General features: G+C 39.0%; 1 protein-coding gene across 1 annotated transcript; it reads right to left on the minus strand.

Annotated features, from left to right (window-relative positions):
* Nucleotides 1-685: 685 nt before the first annotated feature.
* Nucleotides 686-19,050, minus strand: LOC100371796 (hephaestin-like protein). The gene is made up of 17 exons (XM_085493053.1): nucleotides 18,893-19,050; nucleotides 18,420-18,664; nucleotides 16,261-16,473; nucleotides 15,579-15,719; nucleotides 14,165-14,331; nucleotides 13,568-13,691; nucleotides 10,376-10,550; nucleotides 9,181-9,461; nucleotides 8,467-8,666; nucleotides 8,110-8,260; nucleotides 7,467-7,679; nucleotides 6,745-6,976; nucleotides 4,960-5,283; nucleotides 3,941-4,251; nucleotides 3,214-3,399; nucleotides 1,333-1,443; nucleotides 686-819 (listed from the first exon to the last, which is right to left on the minus strand). Exons 1-17 carry the CDS (start codon nucleotides 19,048-19,050, stop codon nucleotides 686-688), a joined length of 3,366 nt encoding a protein of 1,121 aa, XP_085349179.1.
* Nucleotides 19,051-21,600: the final 2,550 nt, after the last annotated feature.

The raw sequence follows: 21,600 nt of genomic DNA on the forward strand, positions 1-21,600 counted from the left end.
TTTGAACAAAAAACTGCGTCCAGCGTGATCGATCTGATAATGCTGAATATATACCGAATTAGAGTGAGCAACTGACGCGACATATCAAAAACGGTGTATGATCCAAAGAACCTTAACTGTCTCATGTTATGTTAGCGCCGATGTGTGCGTCATGGTTGTTTCCTGTGGTATATATACAAAATAAACATAACATGGAATTCCCAAGTCATTACGCACTTTACAGGCAATATGGAGACACGATTTTATTGATTCAGTCGTTGACTGGGTCACACATATGCTTAGATAACGACTACCCCATTTGTCATCGTTGTACGTACCACTCAGGAGCTGTTTAAATCTATTGTACTTCAGTGGATGTTTATAAGAGAAAAAATCACAAATTTATTCACTAGTGCTAACATCAATGAAATCAAAAGTTCATTCATTCATACAACAAGCATCACAATAAAAGCGCCCTCATTGACATAATTGTCAGGTGTGTATGTCCGTTGGGGGCGTAGTACATTCTTCGCCAACTTAGTATACGATTTTCTGCCATAAATTGAACAATTGGTGAGAAATGTTTTTTCACATAAAACACTCAGTAATAGGCAGCGAATCAGTCATATGCTCATCTCATAGCATAATACACATAATTATATACATTGTATTCGACTGTAAAACAGAAATTATGATCACCGCGTAATTATATCTTTTTGCAAATCAAACCGATGAAAGCAAGGCTCCAGAGCAGCAGTCCAGGCTGTGCTGCATTTGCGGTACTTTCGGTATCTATAACAACCAAATCATTTGAGATTAGCCCAGCGTTCTGTGTCGTTTCTGAAATGTAAAAGCAAATAAGGAATTGTAAGTCCTTATCGAATTTGGGTTTACTTAACATGAGTGTTGAATTTTAAACTAGTTAGCTAGGTAGAAACGCCGTGTTCATCTGATAACGATATATTGCGTATAACCGGACCCGATCATGTTATTTGTGTCGTGACTCCGCCATCGTTGACTGTTTCAAATGAATTACAACCAAATGTTAAAGCGGGGGAGTCGTCACCTGCGCATGCGTCAGATGGCAATAGCGTGTCAATGTTTACTCATGAATGTTTGCGTTTTTAGCGTGTGTTGTTTACGTCGCTTGGGACACAATTCCCGCGCGTGCGCAGGTGACGACCCTCTCGCTTTAATGATACACGATTCCAGTCATCACGGCTTCAAATTTTAATCATCGACAATCAGTACAATGGTTACTGACCAACTGCTTGACACCAAATGTGTGAACTACACCAGGACCAGCAAATGGACTACTGCAAAACACAAAGTTCATATCTAAATATTACGCACCTCTAACAGTGTACACTAGATCCATTCCGGCGTGAATGTGGTCATTAACGTGGCAATGAAGGAACCATTCCCCGGGATTTGTGGGAACCATGCCAACAGTTTTGAAAGTACCTGCCAAGATAAGAAAATTAAATAGTACGTACAATAATTATACAAAACACATTGCGAAGACTCAACAATCAGGAAAGGAACCCCAGACACCATGTCGTACTTGTGTTGAAATACATTTTGTATTTCACGTCAGAATATTGTTTAAAATAAAATATTCAGTCCAAGCCAAATCGAGGTCAAAGGGTCAGGTTGCGTGCATATAATTATATATAGTTAAAACAAAAAGTATTTGAAATTTTGTCAGCTGTTCAACATCTATAAAAAAAACAATTATAAGACAATGTGAACCTCGGAAATTATTCTGTTAGTCCGAATTTCAAATGCGCGCGAGCGAACAGGTGGGCGGTGATATTTCGGGGTTTGCGCGGTCGAAAAAAAAGCGGACATTGTCCGGTCGAATTCAACAAGCGGTCGCAAAAGCGAGAGAAAAAGGTGATTGGAAAGCGGTAGCGGGCGGGAGGTTGTGCGAAAGGAGTACTGTAACTTTGCACAACTTTCTTTTAAATCGTTTTATTTTCAAAGTCAATATTCTATTTTACTAATACATTTTTTTCTAACACAATGGCGAAGAAAAGAAAGAAAGCGTTGACAGACGAGGCAAAGAAAAATCTGCCACTCAGTGTCGCACTCTGACACAGCAATTTTTTTTCAAACATCGGCCATTTTGTTTCACCATGAAAACCGTTTTATTAGATGTCTTATCAGAGACACTTGAAGGATTAGCTTGTTTGTAAACTGTCAGCGTGTACAGTGGTACAGTAATGTTTGTTGTTCGTTTGCATAACAATGGAAAACCCGAACGTTCCTGGAGCACGGACTCAAATGCCAGCAGTTTTCTTCATTTTTCACGCTCGAGCTTGAAATTATTCATTATCTGACACTCTTTATGAGTTCTATGATATCAGTGGTTAATATGTTTCGCCATTTTTAGTGTATATTTATAATAATGCAGCAAATCTACAGTGTTTTATTAACCAAAACTGTTTTTCGCGTTTTTCTCGAGTTGAAGTTTTGATCGAGTACGACTCATTGGGACCGCCGCCAAATCAAGTGCGTTCGGACTAGGACATTCAAACTCGCAGTTATCGTTCAAAAGATAATAATGGTAACTTTAATAATGGTGCGAAATATGTCTGGGTTTTAAAAGAAAATGCTTTGTCACAGAATAATAGTCTGTTAAAGGTGTCAAGTATGACATAATTTGGGGACAAAAAAACAAACCTGCATAGAAATCGGAATAATAAGTCTTTTGATTATCGGAGACGCATTTCAATGGACTTGATTACGGACAATGCATGACGTAAATTTCACCAGAAAATTCCGTAGTGTGCTCTCGCAATCGCGGACTTAGTCATTTTTACAAGGTTCGCCATTTTTGATGTCACGTGATAATAATGTAAACAATGTCTGTCCAGTTTGTGCGAACTTGCACCTCTATACTTAGTCTTTTGATATATATAACCTAAATTACTGTTCTGAACGAGACAACAGACAGGGAATGTTTTATTTAAAAACGTCACAAAACCTTCTCGCTACCTTAATAATGTTGTTCATGTTTTCAATGTGGCATATGCGCACACGAGTTACACACATGGTGGCGTCCTGAGAAACAGGCATAGCTAGCAAGCACGATGACCGCCACAATATAAGTATCTGTATAAATATATCATACAAACAGAGAGAATATATTGGCTCTGAAAACACATATGGCTGATATTATCTCTGAATTATATCACCTACGATGCATTTTGGACGATGTATCGAACTTACCAGGAAAGAGATCATACACATCAGCCCTGTGAACACCAATTCCATGCTCGTGTAAAAATGTTGTTCCATGGACATGAACGGTATGCATATCTACCTCAGATCCCATTGCCATCAAGTACCAATCAATTCGTTCTCCTGAGTACATCTCTACACCATATGCATTGCCATAAATCTTGCCATTAATGCCTGGAAAAAATATCATCCCGATTACTGTTGGAATGTCAAACTTATAAATACAAATATGAGCGGAACATTAAATATTACACTGAATTGATGAGCGTCGGTAACGTTACTGAATTAATGTACTTGAGTGTAAATTTATCTATCGGCAGACGTACACGTGTATCATTGTGGTGGAAGTAACATCGTCATCACACGCCTCTAGCACTGTTCGGCACACCATACAATTGCATACAATCACTACTAATAACATAATTATGAACACGGGTAAACCAATTTCCGATAATGTAAATGTGTTGCTTTTTATACATGGCATGACATGGTGGGCCATTTAAACATATTTCTAGGTAAATAAACCTAGGTTCCTATTTGAAAATAGGAAGGCTGGAGAATTAATTTTGGGAAAACACGTAATGAAGAAAAAAAAATGCAAATTTGTATAACGACTGAATAATTTAGGTAAACGTGTGACAAAAAATGTGCGAATGACATATTTAGCCAAAAAAACAAACACATTCATCCAGATTTAAAACAGGAACTCCCTTACCATGCATAAGATTACTCTCCTGAAAGTCGCCATCATCTTTGTCAACTTCCCCTGGAGTGTAACAATATGTCTGAATATTCTCATCAAAATACCAGCTCTCATTCTCATCGGTTACTGTGAAGAGCAAGGCGAATTCACGGTCTACGTCGTTTCTCGTCCCTTCTGCATCAAGTATGCCAGGACGACAGACAATTAGTGGTCCAATTAGCCCAGAGTTAGTATCTTTTATCGGATTCACTGCCGAGTAGTACGCCCATGTTATGCAATTAGAGTCGTAATCACTGGGACCAGAGCTTGCAGGCACTGTCCACCTACAATACATCGGAATATATGATTAATTTGGCATAAATTAAATACAAACACGTACCAATCTTCACGGCACAGTCATCCAGCGAGTAAGTTAGTTTGTTAGTCATATGATGGCTTAATTATCGTATTATTAAACCAATTCTGAAGTACCAGGTTGGAATTTGCCAGCTTTCGACTGAACAAAGATACACACAAAGGTAGAAATACGCGTCAACTTCTGGCCTCAGTCGCTTTGTGAAGAGCCCGACAAGGCTAGCTTGCCTTACCGGTAACTCCGCCAAGACAGACTCAAACCAGCTTTATTAACTTCTCAGCTCTTAGCCAATTACAAGTGAGTTTAAAGATTATAAGGCATCGCCTTCAATCATACAGCCAATCACACGGTACCGGACACGTCATATCTACTGATTAGTCGTCCGCTATATTAATAAACTACAAATACCAAACTGTCATAGTTCCAGTCAAAGATTTCAGTTCCGACGAAGGTGCCGCGTGAGTCTAAATAATGGAAGATTATGGTAAAGTGATGAATGATATGACACAGTCATTCACTAGAACCCAACTATCAAATCGTATCAGTGACCCATCTTCTTAGAAATAAATCATGACAGTCACTCAACCAGTCGGAAATACAAAGTAGTCATTCAGTCGTTAGAAAGCCACGAACATACGTGTCGGACAAGAAGAAGGTAAACATTTAGCTTACGTACAAGTAATTATATACTTCGCCAGGCTGAACAGCATCGCCACCACCTACATTACCGTCCATATACGGGGAACCCTCTGATGACTTACTGTACGCTAGACCGTGAGGATGGAGCGAATAACTACGAGATGCCATATTCTTGAATACAACTTCAACTGTATCTCCAATTTCAGCTTTTATGTATGGTCCTAACATATGAAGATGTGATTCTTCAGGAGTTCGTGGTTTTTCTATGAGGAAGTCTTTGTCTTCGTATTCTTTGTACACAGCCTTTTTGTATTGATGACCAATAGACGTGTTTCCACGGTAACAAAATATGTACCCATAGCTAAGACAAAGGAATATCGTAGGTTGGAATTATTTGTATTTCAACTGTATGGAGCAAAAGATGAAGGACATTCTCCACAAGGAGATATATATTGCAACAGAGTAGCCGAAATTCAACGCGCTCTTCGCTTGATATTAACATTTCTTTTGCTTCACATTAGACTATTAAATGATATAAATAAATGACCATATTCACATAATTATGAGTTCATTTGTATTCTAAAACGGAAGTTTTAAAAATGGGGTTAGAAGGCAGTTGAATCCAAAATGACCAATTACTTGCGCACACAACTGCGCAATAATGGAACTGTATTGATCAACATTAGTGGCGTTGAGTGGGATACAAACCAAGATTCAAATCAACATTAATGGCTTTGAGTGGGCTACAAACCAAGATTCGAATCAACATTAATGGCCTTGAGTGGGCTACAAACCAAGATTCAAATCAACATTAATGGCCTTGAGTGGGCTACAAACCAAGATTCGAATCAACATTAATGGCTTTGAGTGGGACACAAACCAAGATTCGAATCAACATTAATGGCCTCGAGTGGGCTACAAACCAAGATTCAAATCAACATTAATGGCCTTGAGTGGGCTACAAACCAAGATTCGAATCAACATTAATGGCCTTGAGTGGGCTACAAACCAAGATTCGAATCAACATTAGTGGCGTTGAGTGGGATACAAACCAAGATTCGAATCAACATTAATGGCCTTGAGTGGGACACAAACCAAGATTCGAATCAACATCAATGGCTTTGAGTGGGACACAAACCAAGATTCGAATCAACATTAATGGCCTTGAGTGGGCTACAAACCAAGATTCAAATCAACATTAATGGCCTTGAGTGGGCTACAAACCAAGATTCGAATCAACATTAATGGCCTTGAGTGGGCTACAAACCAAGATTCAAATCAACATTAATGGCCTTGAGTGGGCTACAAACCAAGATTCGAATCAACATTAATGGCTTTGAGTGGGACACAAACCAAGATTCGAATCAACATTAATGGCCTTGAGTGGGCTACAAACCAAGATTCGAATCAACATTAATGGCTTTGAGTGGGACACAAACCAAGATTCGAATCAACATTAATGGCTTTGAGTGGGACACAAACCAAGATTCGAATCAACATTAATGGCTTTGAGTGGGACACAAACCAAGATTCGAATCAACATTAATGGCTTTGTGTGGGACACAAACCAAGATTCGAATCAACATTAATGGCCTTGAGTGGGCTACAAACCAAGATTCGAATCAACATCAATGGCTTTGAGTGGGACACAAACCAAGATTCGAATCAACATTAATGGCTTTGAGTGGGATACAAACCAAGATTCGAATCAACATTAATGGCTTTGAGTGGGATACAAACCAAGATTCAAAACGGCTTAAGTTGTCCAGATAAAAATAAATAAGTCATGTGAGTAAACTGAGTAATAAAGTAATATATTCACCTATTAGGATTGTATAAAGACGAGTTGGTAATTCTGTCATAACCATTTGGGGCATAGTCCCACTCTTCTTCCACGGCAGCTATGTAATATGTTCTTGTCATTGCTTGGGGAATGGCGTCTACATGCTTCGCCGATTCTATTGAATTGGCTTTGGCGCAGTCGTTCACTGAATACAACCCCATCATACCTGCCCTGTAGTGGTCGTTAGTTCTACAGACAAAAGCCCAGTCACCTGTGAAAATTGAATATATGTTATTAACAAAACTGAGGAATTACGAATTAAAGTTATAATACATAGGTGCCAACACCTGTTATAACATTCTCATCCGTGTCGCAGTTTGTCACTGTGATTCGGAATATATGAGCTTTGTCCTGTGAAGGTGAAAAATAAATACATAACAAACGGTATTTCTTAAATATTATCAATCAGATAATAATCAGGTAATCAGATTTAAAGCGGGGGAGTCGTCACCTGCGCATGCGTTTACAAACAAACGTCTACGTGTTTAGCGTGTGTTGTTATCGTCGCCTGGGACTCAATTCCCGCGCGTGCGCAAGTGACGACCCTCCCGTTTTAAGCAGATATAGTTTTTTTTTTCAAAAGCTACATTGATTTTTGAAATTTGAAAGACCGTGATATTTTTCAAGATTTCTGTTAGAAAGCTGTTAAAAACTGTTACGACAATAACTAGTATAAGTGGGTCTTATGGCACGAAACCTACCGATGTTCTTGGGCTGCATGATTGCATGTTGTAATATACTAGGCGTGAGAGGAATCGTGTCTACGTGGTTACTGTTCCAGGTAAGCGTGTTGCCATGGAAATGTGCTCCATGAATATCTACCGCATCTCCCATCGTCATCAAATGGAACATAATTGTGTCCGAGGTACAGAAAGCAAGACTGGGGATATTTGCATATAAGTATCCATTAATCCCTAGAAGATAAATGATAGTCGGTGACGTCAGAGATTCGAAGCGCGTGTCCATCAATTTATTGAAGGTCCATGTTCATCGCAAGCTATTTAGAGCCGTATTTTTTGGAACGTTTATTGCTTATAGTGGAGAGGCGCTTTGTCGAAGTCGCAAGTTCGAATCTAGTGTATGGTGTGATTATGCGTTCGTAATATACATGTAATTATAAATATACATGTGGTTAAAAAAGTTACATGAAGGCTAAACAACTTAACGATATATTAGACGTATGAGGAAGTAAAATTCATACAATTGCATACTAGCAAAATAACGGGAGTAGAAAGAATAAAACAAACATAGTTTTACGTTATTATTAGGTTTCAGGTTATTTTGAAAACAGAGATGCAGACAAAAGTTGAGTGGTTCACATAACTTGAAACTATTGAATATTACCGTGCATAAGGTTAGATTCCATAAAATCTTCATTTTGTCTATCAACGTCATCGGGCAGCCCACAGAATTTTTGTATGTTGCTTTCGATGTGCCAGCTTTGATTTTCATCAGTGACTCCGAAATGAAGGAACACTTCCCTATTGAAGTCAACCTGTGAAGGTATATATCTGATTTACCATTCATTACACACGTTTTAAACATGTCTCCCGCCACAGCTTCCAATCTCAGAGAGTGCGCTTTTACTTGAAATTAAAATCCTAATATGAATGGTTCGAGTATTAGGATTTCCTGATGCAATCACACGAAAGGCGCGTGTTGCGTAATAGTTTAATGGCTATCACTGAAGCGACGCCTTACCCCGATACCTTGACCTTGGTTGCACACGATTAAGGGTCCAATCAAGCCTGAATATATATCTTTGGTTGGGTGAACGTGGGAATAATATACATAGGTAAGACACGGTCCATCACCTGCCAGTGGTGCCCATTCCGTTGGTACGGACCACATGTATGTATATACGCCGCCCGGTGGGACTGCATCGTCTAGTTTGTCGGCCCCTGTAGTATATAATTTACATTGAAAAGCAATTCATTATTTTGATCATTAGGTGCAAAACAACAACAAAACACTATTATCTATAGCTCATTGCGTTGCCTACGCATGCGCGTTTCCAGCGACAATAAAATCAAGCGAATATTATATAATTATATTTTACATTCAAAATCAGTGAAAATAAATTTCATACAAAACACCCTAAAAGTCCTTTCAGCGAATATTAATTCCAGCTAAAATAAAGTATAAAAGGTGGTTGAAAGCAATGTCATTCACAAGCGACGACAATTACTATGTTTGTTTGTGTCGTCGGTCGTCATACAGTATATAGAAATCACTCAAAAGCATATTTTGTCTTCAACGACGACGTTCGTTTCATTTATTTACGTCAAAATAGTGCTATGACCACTCACGTAAATACGGCCATCGTGAAATAAAGAATACGACAGTACTGTGTCTATACTGCAGTATATCCGCAGTATTTAGATCAGGGGATGGGGATGGTATTGTTCGACTAACCTTCAGTTCCATCCTGGTAACCTGCGCCCTCATTTGCCTTATCGTAAAACACTCCATGCGGGTGTATGCTATGTGATCTGTTAGCCATATTACGGAATGTGACATGGATCTGATCCCCTACTTCCGCTCTAATTGGTGGACCTAAGTACCCCATGTGATATTCATCGACAGTACGATCTTTCCTCGTGTTGAATGTCGCATCGGTGTATTCAACAAAGATAGTTTTCTTGTAAACTCCACCAATTCGGTAATCCCCTCTTTCGAAGAAAGTACCCGACTCACTAAAATTGAGGAAACCGGGGTTTAAATTTGGCAACTGGTGATTTAGATGTTGATGACAATGCTTCACAAATTCACTGCGACAATCCCAAATATCCCGAATCCAAGAGCGCCCCCAAAGAAAACACGCCCGACTAACGATAGACATATACATTAAATTGCATGACAGAACTGAAACATTGTGTAGACTGGAATACTGGGCGCGTACGAATTGTCTACACGATTCACACACTGTCTGTAAGTTTTTCCTGAAATCAAATAATAAATCACTTCATAGTATCATCCACGAACCGAAGTTGAGAGTAGATATTACAGTTCATGACGTCACGAGTATCAACATGCACGTCATTCATATTTAAAGGATTTACGGAAAACGAAGCATGTGTTTACAAAAAAGTATGCAAAATAATCTGAAAAGCGATCATTTTGGAACATTTCCCATAGGATTCCATGTGAACACATTATTCAGTGAAAAACTTATACATGTACTAATATTCAAAATTATCCCAGTTTTCGTGACAGTCATATGTAGTAGCCCTATTAACATATCATTTTTTAGCATAGGTCATCGAACAAAATGTTAAGTTAAGTTATGATGGAATGTTTCTGACATAGGAACACTTGTAAACTAATGTAAACGCATATTTGGTCGTTTTGAAGTCGTTTTGTGGAAATCTTTGTCCGGTGACCATATATTTTTATTTCAGGATTACAGTAACCCAACCATTTTTGCTGAATTTCAATTATTTCTGAGTATTTTTTTAATGGTAGCAGCTAGTAAACACCTAAGTTAATGTTCTCAGTTGGAAACAGTCGTAAATACGACGAAACTCATCAAAAAAACGACAAAAAACGACAAAACTCGTAATTGGGAAATGTAGGGGCATGCATCTATCCACCTCAAATGTCTGATTACCTGCCAGGCTCGTTTAGAGGTCCTCCATAAAAATTATTCATTCCAGATGGACCGTAATCCCAGTACACGTCCTCGGCTTGGATGTAATATTCTCTGACCGCATCTGTTAATCCCGTAAGCTTAGGCGCGTCAGCCAAACCACAGTCTTGAATGTCAAACAGTACAGCCATGCCATCTACAAGTAGCACAGTTTTAGTATATTGAAGGCTTAGTTTTGCAGTACCTGATTGGCTATGTATGCTAATGGAATATGACTATTCAACTACATTAACGTTGATAATATCACAATTATTATATACACCGTTTCTATATATGTGCAAATGTGCGAATGACACTATGAACATTTTATGGAACACATCTTAATAACTGGACTTCGTGTGAATAACTGGGTCACATGTGAATAACTGGGTCACATGTGAATAACTGGGCTACAAGTGAATAACTGGGTCACATGTGAATAACTGGGCTACATGTGAATAACTGGGTCACATGTGAATAACTGGGCTACAAGTGAGTAGTAACTGGGCTACATGTGAATACCCGGGCTACATGTGAATAACTGGGCTACATGTGAATAACTGGGTCACATGTGAATAACTGGGCTACGTGTGAGTAACTGGATCACATGTGAATAACTGGACTACATGTGAGTAACTGGGCTACATGTGAGTAACTGGGCTACATGTGAATAACTGGGCTACATGTGAATAACTGGGCTACGTGTGAGTAACTGGATCACATGTGAATAACTGGACTACATGTGAGTAACTGGGCTACATGTGAGTAACTGGGCTACATGTGAATAACTGGGTCACATGTGAATAACTGGGCTACAAGTGAGTAGTAACTGGGCTACATGTGAATAACTGGGCTACATGTGAGTAGTAACTGGGCTACATGTGAGTACCCGGGCTACATGTGAATAACTGGATCACATGTGAATAACCGGGCTACATGAGAATAACTGGATCACATGTGAATAACTGGGCTACATGTGAATAAGTGGGTTAATTGTTAATAACAGGACTACATGTGAGTAACTGGACTACATGTGAGTACCCGGGCTACATGTGAATAACTGAGTCACATGTGAATAACTGGGCTACATGTGAATAACTGGGTCACATGTGAATAACTGGGCTACAAGTGAGTAGTAACTGGGCTACATGTGAGTACCCGGGCTACATGTGAATAACTGGATCACATGTGAATAACCGGGCTACATGTGAATAACTGGATCACATGTGAATAACTGGGCTACATGTGAATAAGTGGGTTAATTGTTAATAACAGGACTACATGTGAGTAACTGGACTACATGTGAGTAACTGGGCTACTTGCGAATACCCGGGCTACATGTGAATAACAAGGCTACATGTGGGTAACTGGCTACACGTGAATACCCGGGCTACATGTGAATAACATGACTACATGTGAATAACTGGGCTACGTCTGAGTAACTGGGTTACAAGTGAGTAACTGGGCTACACTTGAATACCCGGGCTACATTTGAATAACTGGGCTACGTGTGAATAACTAGACTTCACGTGAATACCCGGGCTACATTTGAATAACTGGACTGCATGCGAACTGGACTACATGTGAATAACTGGACTGCATGCGAACTGGACTACATGTGAGTAACTGGGCTACATGTGAGTAACCGGGCTACATGTGAATAACTGGATCACATGTGAATACCCGGGCTACATGTGAATAACAGGACTGCATGTGAATAACTGGGCTACGTGTGAGTAACTGGGTTACAAGTGAGTAACTGGGCTACACTTGAATGCCCGGGCTACATGTGAATAACAGGACTACATGTGAATAACTGGACTGCATGTGAATAACTGGACTACATGTGACTAACTGGGCTACATGTGAGTAACGGGCTACATGTGAGTAACTGGGCTACGTGTGAGTAACTGGGCTACATATGAGTAACTGGGCTACATGTGAGTAACTGGGCTACGTGTGAGTAACTGGTTCACACGTGAATAACTGGACTACATGTGAGTAACTGGGCTACGTGTGAGTAACTGGGCTACATGTGAGTACCCGGGCTACATGTGAATAACTGGGCTACATGTGAGTGACTGGGCTACGTGTGAGTAACTGGATCACATGTGAATAACTGGACTACATGTGAGTAACTGGGCTACATGTGAGTACCCGGGCTACATGTGAATAACTGGATCACATGTGAATACCCGGGCTACATGTGAATAACAGGACTGCATGTGAATAACTGGGCTACGTGTGAGTAACTGGGTTACAAGTGAGTAACTGGGCTACACTTGAATACCCGGGCTACATGTGAATAACAGGACTACATGTGAATAACTGGACTGCATGCGAATAACTGGACTGCATGTGAGTAACTGGGCTACGTGTGAGTAACTGGGCTACATGTGAGTAACTGGGCTACGTGTGAGTAACTGGGCTACGTGTGAGTAACTGGGCTACATGTGAGTAACTGGACTACATGTGAGTAACTGGGCTACGTGTGAGTAACTGGACTACATGTGAATAACTGGACTACATGTGAGTAACTGGGCTACGTGTAACTGGGCTACATGTGAGTAACTGGGCTACGTGTGAGTAACTGGGCTACATGTGAGTAACTGGACTGCATGTGAATAACTGGGCTACGTGTGAGTAACTGGGCTACATGTGAGTAACTGGACTGCATGTGAATAACTGGACTACATGTGAGTAACTGGGCTACATGTGAGTAACTGGGCTACGTGTGAGTAACTGGGCTACATGTGAGTACCCGGGCTACATGTGAATAACTGGATCACATGTGAATACCCGGGCTACATGTGAATAACAGGACTGCATGTGAATAACTGGGCTACGTGTGAGTAACTGGGTTACAAGTGAGTAACTGGGCTACACTTGAATACCCGGGCTACATGTGAATAACAGGACTACATGTGAATAACTGGACTGCATGCGAATAACTGGGATACATGTGAGTAACTGGGCTACGTGTGAGTAACTGGGCTACATGTGAGTAACTGGACTACATGTGAGTAACTGGGCTACGTGTGAGTAACTGGGCTACATGTGAGTAACTGGGCTACATGTGAGTAACTGGGCTACATGTGAATAACTGGACTACGTGTGAGTGTGTATTATAGGTACACTGTGGAATAACAGATTAGTTGTGTTGTTTTTACTTACAATCATAGTGGTGTGTATTAGCACATTTTGACATCCACAGACCGGGATTATGTGGTGTCATTAAACCGGTAGCAAATGTAGCTGGAAACAACCCAATGGTATCAGTCGTATGATGTGCGTAATTCTAATGGGAAAAATATCGAAAATATGAACCAGAATTATATTATACCGGTCTTTCAATTGCCTGAATACGTCGTTCTGATTGGATGACAGTGTGTTTTTAATTATGCAAGCCAAGTCGATATACCACAATTATGGGCAACATAAATTGTTTGTTTGTTTGTTTGAAGCGCGGTGGTCGTCGCGCAGCGCGGGTTCGAATTTCATGTAAATAAACAATGTATTTTACACGCGTTTATTACGTCGTTATGAGTCCCATATCGAACAGGACGCGACACGACGACTGCCGCCTTTTAACGTCCGCAATCAGTAACTCGAACTTTACGCGTTTGTGAGGTTTGAACAACAAAATAAATCTAGATTGTCTTGGGAACTTCAACAAAATCTATTTCGTAACTCGATGTTTTTGAAACTTGGAAAGTTCAGCATCTCGACACATAAACAGCGATATTTATAAAATTACAGTAAATTTCTTACCATATTCTCGCCGTGGAAGTAAATTGGATGGAAGTCAACTTCAGTTCCCATACCGATCAAATGCCAACTTATATTCATTCCAGCACATGTTTTCAAAGATGGCATATTGCCGTACATGTAACCATTGATACTATACATATTATTACTTTTTATGAAGTTTTCGTCATCTGAAACATGTAAAGATTGTGATAAAATATATGTATTATTTATCAATCGATTGATCCCTCTGTTCTGCGACCCAGAAAGTTAAGTGATACGCTGTTACCTCTATAATCATGGATTACAAAATGATGGTATCGTACATAGTAATACGTAACGATGATTCGAAATGCTGTATTGTTCGAGTTAAAAACAGCGAGTTACAAAAATAACCACGCCTACTTTGCGGGAAACCACGCCGAAATTGTGACTTGTGGGCAACGTACATTTTTGTTTCTGCTTGAACGTTTCCTGTAACTCGAAGTTTGGTTTATTAAAACTCGACTCACTAAATTTGAACGTTAAACAAAACAACAAATCTATGTTTTCCGTAAGTCGAAGTTCGGTTAACTTTCCGTTAAAGTTCGAGTTATTAAAATGTGAAAGTTCAACAAAAACTAAAAAACATATATTGCCCATAACTCGAAGCTCCGTTAACTGTTAATTGAACATCGGGTTATAATTCAAGTGTGGCTTCTCAAAAATGGGTGTGGTTTCTAACATATGGGCGTGGTCAATTTTATAACTCGATGTCCAAAAACTCGAACAATTCAATATCTCCGAAGACTCCTTTCTACAAATGACAGATTGTGTAATATTACCGGGGTTAAGTCTCACAATGGTCAAAATGTTTTCAAAAAATGGGCGGGGAGACGTTTTATTTTATTAGTTTATTTAGTTTGTTGAAATGTTTGACGTCGTTCACATTTGGCAAGGACGCTGTCGACCAAGTCGAAATAGGTGGTGAGCACGTCTTTTATACAAAAGCAACCACTGCTAATATACGCGCTACAAATCGTCCAGGGCACTAGAAAAAAAACATTGTGATACGTAACTACTTTTGGGAATATTTCTTTGTGATTATGAAAAAAAACAACACATTTATCATATTTACATAAGCTTCCAATTTGTCTTCTGAAGAAAGACCAATTCACTGTTAGCATGGCAACCCAATCACAACTCTGCTAAAATCTAAACTATTGGATTTTGTGTCCAGGACAACCCTTTCTGATAAGTTCACAAAAAAACATTTATAACTGAAAAGCATTATCGGAAGTGCTTTTTTTACGTACAATTCTACTAAAATTAAATTAGTTCGCCCTATTGTCACGGGCAACCTTTCTTTCGATTTGTAAGAAAACTGATCTATAACTATATCCTGAATGTCTACCTATATGAACACAAATATTGGTTTAAATATCAGGAATATGTTTACCAGGATTGACGCTTTCTGGAACCAGGCAGTACGTTTCTATGTTTTCATCCAAATACCAACTTTGGTTCTCATCCATCATGGTGAGCAACAATGTAAAATCATGGTCAACATCTAAACGATTACCCTCGGCATCCAGCGTATCTGAGCAACAATGTAAAATCATGATCAACATCTAAACGATTACCCTCGGCATCCAGCGTATCTGAGCAACAATGTAAAATCATGATCAACATCTAAACGATTACCCTCGGCATCCAGCGTATCTGAACAACATTGTACATAAAAATGTAAGTAATTGAAGATATGATCCAAGAAAATCGAAATAATGAACCTTAGATGGTCGCCAAAATCTCGTTGAAAGAGAGCCATGAGACTTGTTTCTGTCCGTTGTACAGTGTTTCATTTGTTTCTGTTATCACATTCACTAATTTCCTGATCTATGTAACCATAGTATTAGGAACAGTTGGACGTTATGAAGGGAGAGAATGGATTGCTATTTAAAAGGCAAAAATCATTCTCGTGACTTTCGCTCCGAACGAGATTTCGGCAGCCATTTGTATGTATAATCTACAGATACATGGTCAAATAGCATACGAACTTGATACATATAGCCGATAAATCAAAACAGTTCTGGTTTTGTATGCAATATTCATCATTATGAGACGTGAATTAATATGCCTACTTGGCTTGCATGTCAGAAGCGCTCCATACAGCCCTGCGTTTGCGTCTTTGGGTTCATCGAAGTGGGAATGGTAAGCCCATGTCAAGCAATTTGGATCATCCTCCTGTGGCGCTGAATGGCCGTCCACGATCCATTCATACAAATGAGTCTCACCGGGCAGTACGTTGTCATCGGCCTTATCTGCTCCCTTAGTGTTGTCGTGATATATTGCACCTGTGACAAAATATGTGCTAGTCATTACAATTGTCCTATTTGGTAAACATCACAAACAGATCTAGATATAATCACTATTGTTCTGATAATCTATTACACAATGGAAGCAAATACTGTTATAATTGCATGTATAATTTGTCGAGTCTCATAGTAATTGTCCAAATAATTAGTAATTAAATAAGATACATTTCGAATGCATATTACATGGCGGCGGTTGTCGCGCCATGCATGTGCAATATTATGAGGTTATTACGAGGATACCTCAAAGTATGCACGAAGACAATACAGCGGGAGTATCGACCGACGACACACGAATATGTCTACCTGCAATATGCGAATCTGATTGGCTGTCATGGTCATGAGGTATAATAATACTCAATAGCATACATACATACATTTTTTGCTGGAAAAATTCACACAGTAAATGTTACTTTTAGCTACGGATTTTAGTGACAGTGCTTCAGCATTGTGAATCACTCAATTTATCGAGTATAACATTATTAAAATGAATTGAGAAATTCTCAAACGCAAGCTATTTCACCACTCGACAGATACAAATGTCAGAGTGCGTAGAAGTAACTGCAATGACTTTCTCACGAACGCCAGCGTACCTCATCTTTTACTCACAAGTATTAAGTATTATTGTGTAATTATTATTCTATTGTTGTTTCAACATTTCGTCGTTGTTGAGTGATTTGTACATCATTATTGTTTCATTATTATGCCACCACATTGTCTTTATTTTACAATATTATTTCATTATTTGATTATTGTTTATTTATTTATTATTTATTTATTTATTTATTTATTTATTTATTTATTTATTTATTTATTTATTTATTTATTTATTTATTTATTTATTTAGAGACCTCTTTTTCTTTACTTATACTGAACTATTTCGTAATTTGACTTTTTGTGTGAGAAAGTCTATGGCAGAGCCTGTAATTTCGTAGATACATGCAATTCGTATATACTTTGAAACGGAGCCAAATGCGAGGTCAGAATACATCGCTTGCTAGGTATGCGAAGTTATATTAATGTCTTTTCTGTGATTTTAGCAGCCGATCCTAAACATGTGTAGTCTTAAGTTGTGCAATACAAACGATTACGTTTATGACAACGCAGTGATTAATTCAGTATGGTGGACTACGGACCTTATATTTTATCGGTGTATCGTACAATGCTGATAACAGGTGGGTCAATGCAGTATAGGAGTGTTTTACGTGAACTTTTCAACCCATCAACCCAACCACCCTACACATTTGTGGTAGACACACACAATGCTACAAGAAAATCATACCACCTTAAATGGTATTGATCCGCCATCAGTTAGAATTATATTAAAAGACATAAAGGTCACACATGTTATGTAATTCCTTTTCTTTTCAACAATTATCATTGTAAGATATGTCTTACTGTTATAAATAAACCATATATTTATGAGTTAGATATTAGTGAACACAATATGGTTAGTGCTTGGTCAACCTTTTCATTACGTGTAGCTATGCAAACACTGACAATAGTACAATAGGGTTTAATTTACACGGCGTCATATTTGTATGTAAAACGTGTATTTGTGTCCGGAAGTTTGTAATATCTGATTGGGATGAGTGGTTAGCAATCATGATTGTACACTATCTCAACGCACTAGTCAAACAACGAAACGTATAACTTGCTCATATCAAGGAGGCAAACGTTACGGAACCTTTCCATGGAAGTTGACACCCTAATTGACAACCAACACTCGGAAGGAGAGCGTAATGAGTTGTTTCTGAATAATGCACAATTTCGAGAAATTTAATTGAGCATTTGCTTCACTCCTCGCACTCCAGCGACAACAATGGGACGTTTAAAACAGGGTGTACTCGGGGTCATCATGCTGATAACACAAATTTGACATGCTGATAATAGGGTGACCCAAACTACGAACGCAAACGTGTTCGTACCTTCAGAATCTTTGGTATACATCACTCCATGTGGATGCATTGAATAACCTCGTCCGCATTGGTTGTTAAAATAAACATGGATTTCATCACCGACCTCGCCCTTCAGGACCGGCCCTAAAGCTCCCAACCAACCAGGAACTGGTTTTTGCACGGTGAACGTATCGTCGGTGAACTCTCGGTATAAAGCCTTTTTGTACTTTGCTCCGATGCGATCAGTGTCCGTCACCATATTTCGCCTTGCGTATCTGAAACAATTTCGTACGCATAATTGTCACAGTGGAGCTGTATTACTTTTATAACACGTGTAAGCATAGAATATAGAATAGACTATTTGAGTTATGATGGACGACACGAGATAAAATATCGAGCTGCAAAAGTCCTGTAATAGAGCATTTTGACTGATGGAGAAAAACGTTAGGCAATAGTTAATCTGTGTCAAAAACGTGTCAGACAGAATTATAAGAATCACTTACTCGTCCTCCTCCAGTGGTAAACCAGTGAACACGTTGAGTCCCGTCGGAGCATAGTTCCAGTGTTCCTCAACACACGCAATGTAATGTGTTCTGATGATAGCTTGAGACGCACGACATAATGCAAGGAACAGTAAAGCTGATACCGTGGTAGACGACATCTTACCTCACACACGCAGACAGTACTGGGAGGAACTAATAGACGTAGACTGTTGAACTATTATCCTCTACGATAACGGTCAATTACCAATCAGATAAGTTAACTAAGTAGTCCTTTGTGTTTTATCAGTCTGGTTTAGACTCAGCAAAGATTATGTTAGGCTATTCGGCGCAACGGCCAAAACATGATATTCACCTGTTCACACCTTTACACAAAGAACTAGCTCGGAGCAAGACTTTGTTGGTAATAGCAATACGACATTATTAACCAAGACGCTGTCGAGGTGGATGCGCTACATTTTTTTTCTAACTTATGTTTTGGTTAAATTGTTTAATAATTGAATGTTTTAATTAGTGTTATAATTATTATGAAAATAGTTAAAAGTGTAACCAAATGTGTGTGTCAAGTGACTCAAAAATATAAAGACGCCAAAGATGTACTTTCACTCTTGTGTGGGTTTGTACATTTGTTGGTTTTGGCAGTGCTTCTGTATTGTCTTTGTCATTTTTCAGTCCATGCCCAGACACTACATGTTCCAAGTATTTAACTCGATCGCAAACAATAAGACCGAATGAAGTAAAAAAAAATGATGTACTCATTAAACCAAACAATGTAGCTGTGTTTGCCATCTGTTAAAATCCACTCGTAAGGTTGATGATGGAAAACTTTTTGGCGCCTTTTAACAGATCCACTACTCTTCAATCGTTGGTAGTGCATATGCATCTGGGATTGTCTGTCTGTCTATCTATAGAGTTTCCTATAGAGTTTCCTGTAGTCAACACACATTCATGACTCCAACATACTCTTAATTTGGTCAAGACTTCCTGATACAGAGCATTAGGTATACTTCTCTATGGATCTTACACTGGGTTTTTGTTGCCTAAAGTGCCTGTGAAATGCCCACCCTCGCGTTTCCCATTTTAGATCTGTATCCCACTGAAATGGACAGTTATTAATTTTGTTAATTAATTATGCACAAATTGACCAATTTAAACAGAATGTCAATTTATTTCTCTATTTTATTGATCACTATAGTTTAATGTTTAGAATGTCAAAATATGTTCTCAGACGTTCGATGATATAAAACAGTGTAGTTACATGCCTAGTAAACTGCTAAATAACGAGACAATTCAGGCGTTAAATTCGATCTCGACAAACACGGCGATGATCGACATATGTGTAGTAGAGTTCCTTGGAAATAGAAGTCGACACTTTGACTGACTACCATATAAGTAATTGCGTAGTCCAGAGCAAACCCGTTGTAGCCCTTTCTAACGTAATGCACTTATTTGTTTTAATTTGAAATTCGTGAATATAGTTTATATACTATTACTCATTATCTTGAAGCATATGTTAACGGGTAGTCTAACATTTCAGGTTATCGAGACACGCCCCGTTAGCTGTCTAACAGATGTAATTAGTACAAGATCGATAAAGTCACATCATATCACCTTCATAACAATGTTGTTTTTCAATATTTCCTTAAGATTTTCAAACCTATTTATTGTCACCGCAATATTGTGCATAAAACAGATTGCCAGCTAAGTTGCTGACTGCTTTGGTGTGCGCGTCTGAAGATCGTTATCTTACCTTACCCCTTTGGATCAATGGATGGATTTCCGCTGCGACATTTAGCCAATTTACTATACACGGCATAGTCGAAACATCGGGAAAACAGGACAAACACGCGCCTTGAAGTCTATCGGTCGCTCACGCACAAAAGCGATCACCGAAGTAGTGAGATTTACTTAGTTTTTGAAGGCCAACAAAGCATCCATGTCAGCTATCGAAGTGAAAGGAAAGCTGTTGGATGAGGGTGTTTGTACGCCCAAAACACTGCCATCATATAAAAAAATTACATATTCCGAAAGAATAGCTGACGGAACATAACATGGGCAGAATCATGAATCATATCGACATGATTTCTTAATTTGACCCTCTCCGTGTTCATTTTTTTGATGAGGCGGGATTGAACGCACGGCGAGCAATTGTGTCTATGGAAATGTTCCAGTCGGTCAGCCGGCAGTGGAAGTGCAAAGATACACATCCAGCATAAATTATACCGTGAATGTATTGCATATGAGGAGGCACTGAATGAAGAAGTAGTAGATGGTCAGCCGTTTATTGGAGAAGGCGACACTGTTGTGATGGACAATTGTGGTTTTCACCGAACCCGTTCTCCGCGAGATGTTCGATGCCATACAAGTCACTCTCTTGTTTCAGCCTCCATTATAGCCCACAATTTAATACCTGCGAGCTTTGTTTTCGGCATCTAAAACGAGAATTGCAAAGAAATGACGTATTTGGTAATCGGTTCACTGAACTCGCTATTCTGAATGCCCTGGACATGATCACGCCAGAACTTTTTAGAGATTTCTTCCGACATTGCGGATTATAAATATAGTCCGCTATGTACTAAGAGAACCTAAACAAAGTGGTGTTGCTGCCGGTTCACAACACAGTTAGATATGTGGCGCCCTCTAGTGGCCCTTTCGTTTTTTCAAAGTTGACCTTTTACCTTTTGAAAAGTTTTCACGTTACCGCGGCATTT

Source organism: Saccoglossus kowalevskii, chromosome 18 (genome assembly GCF_978046115.1).
Source record: "Saccoglossus kowalevskii chromosome 18, keSacKowa6.1, whole genome shotgun sequence".
NCBI classification, from domain to species: Eukaryota; Metazoa; Hemichordata; class Enteropneusta; family Harrimaniidae; genus Saccoglossus; species Saccoglossus kowalevskii.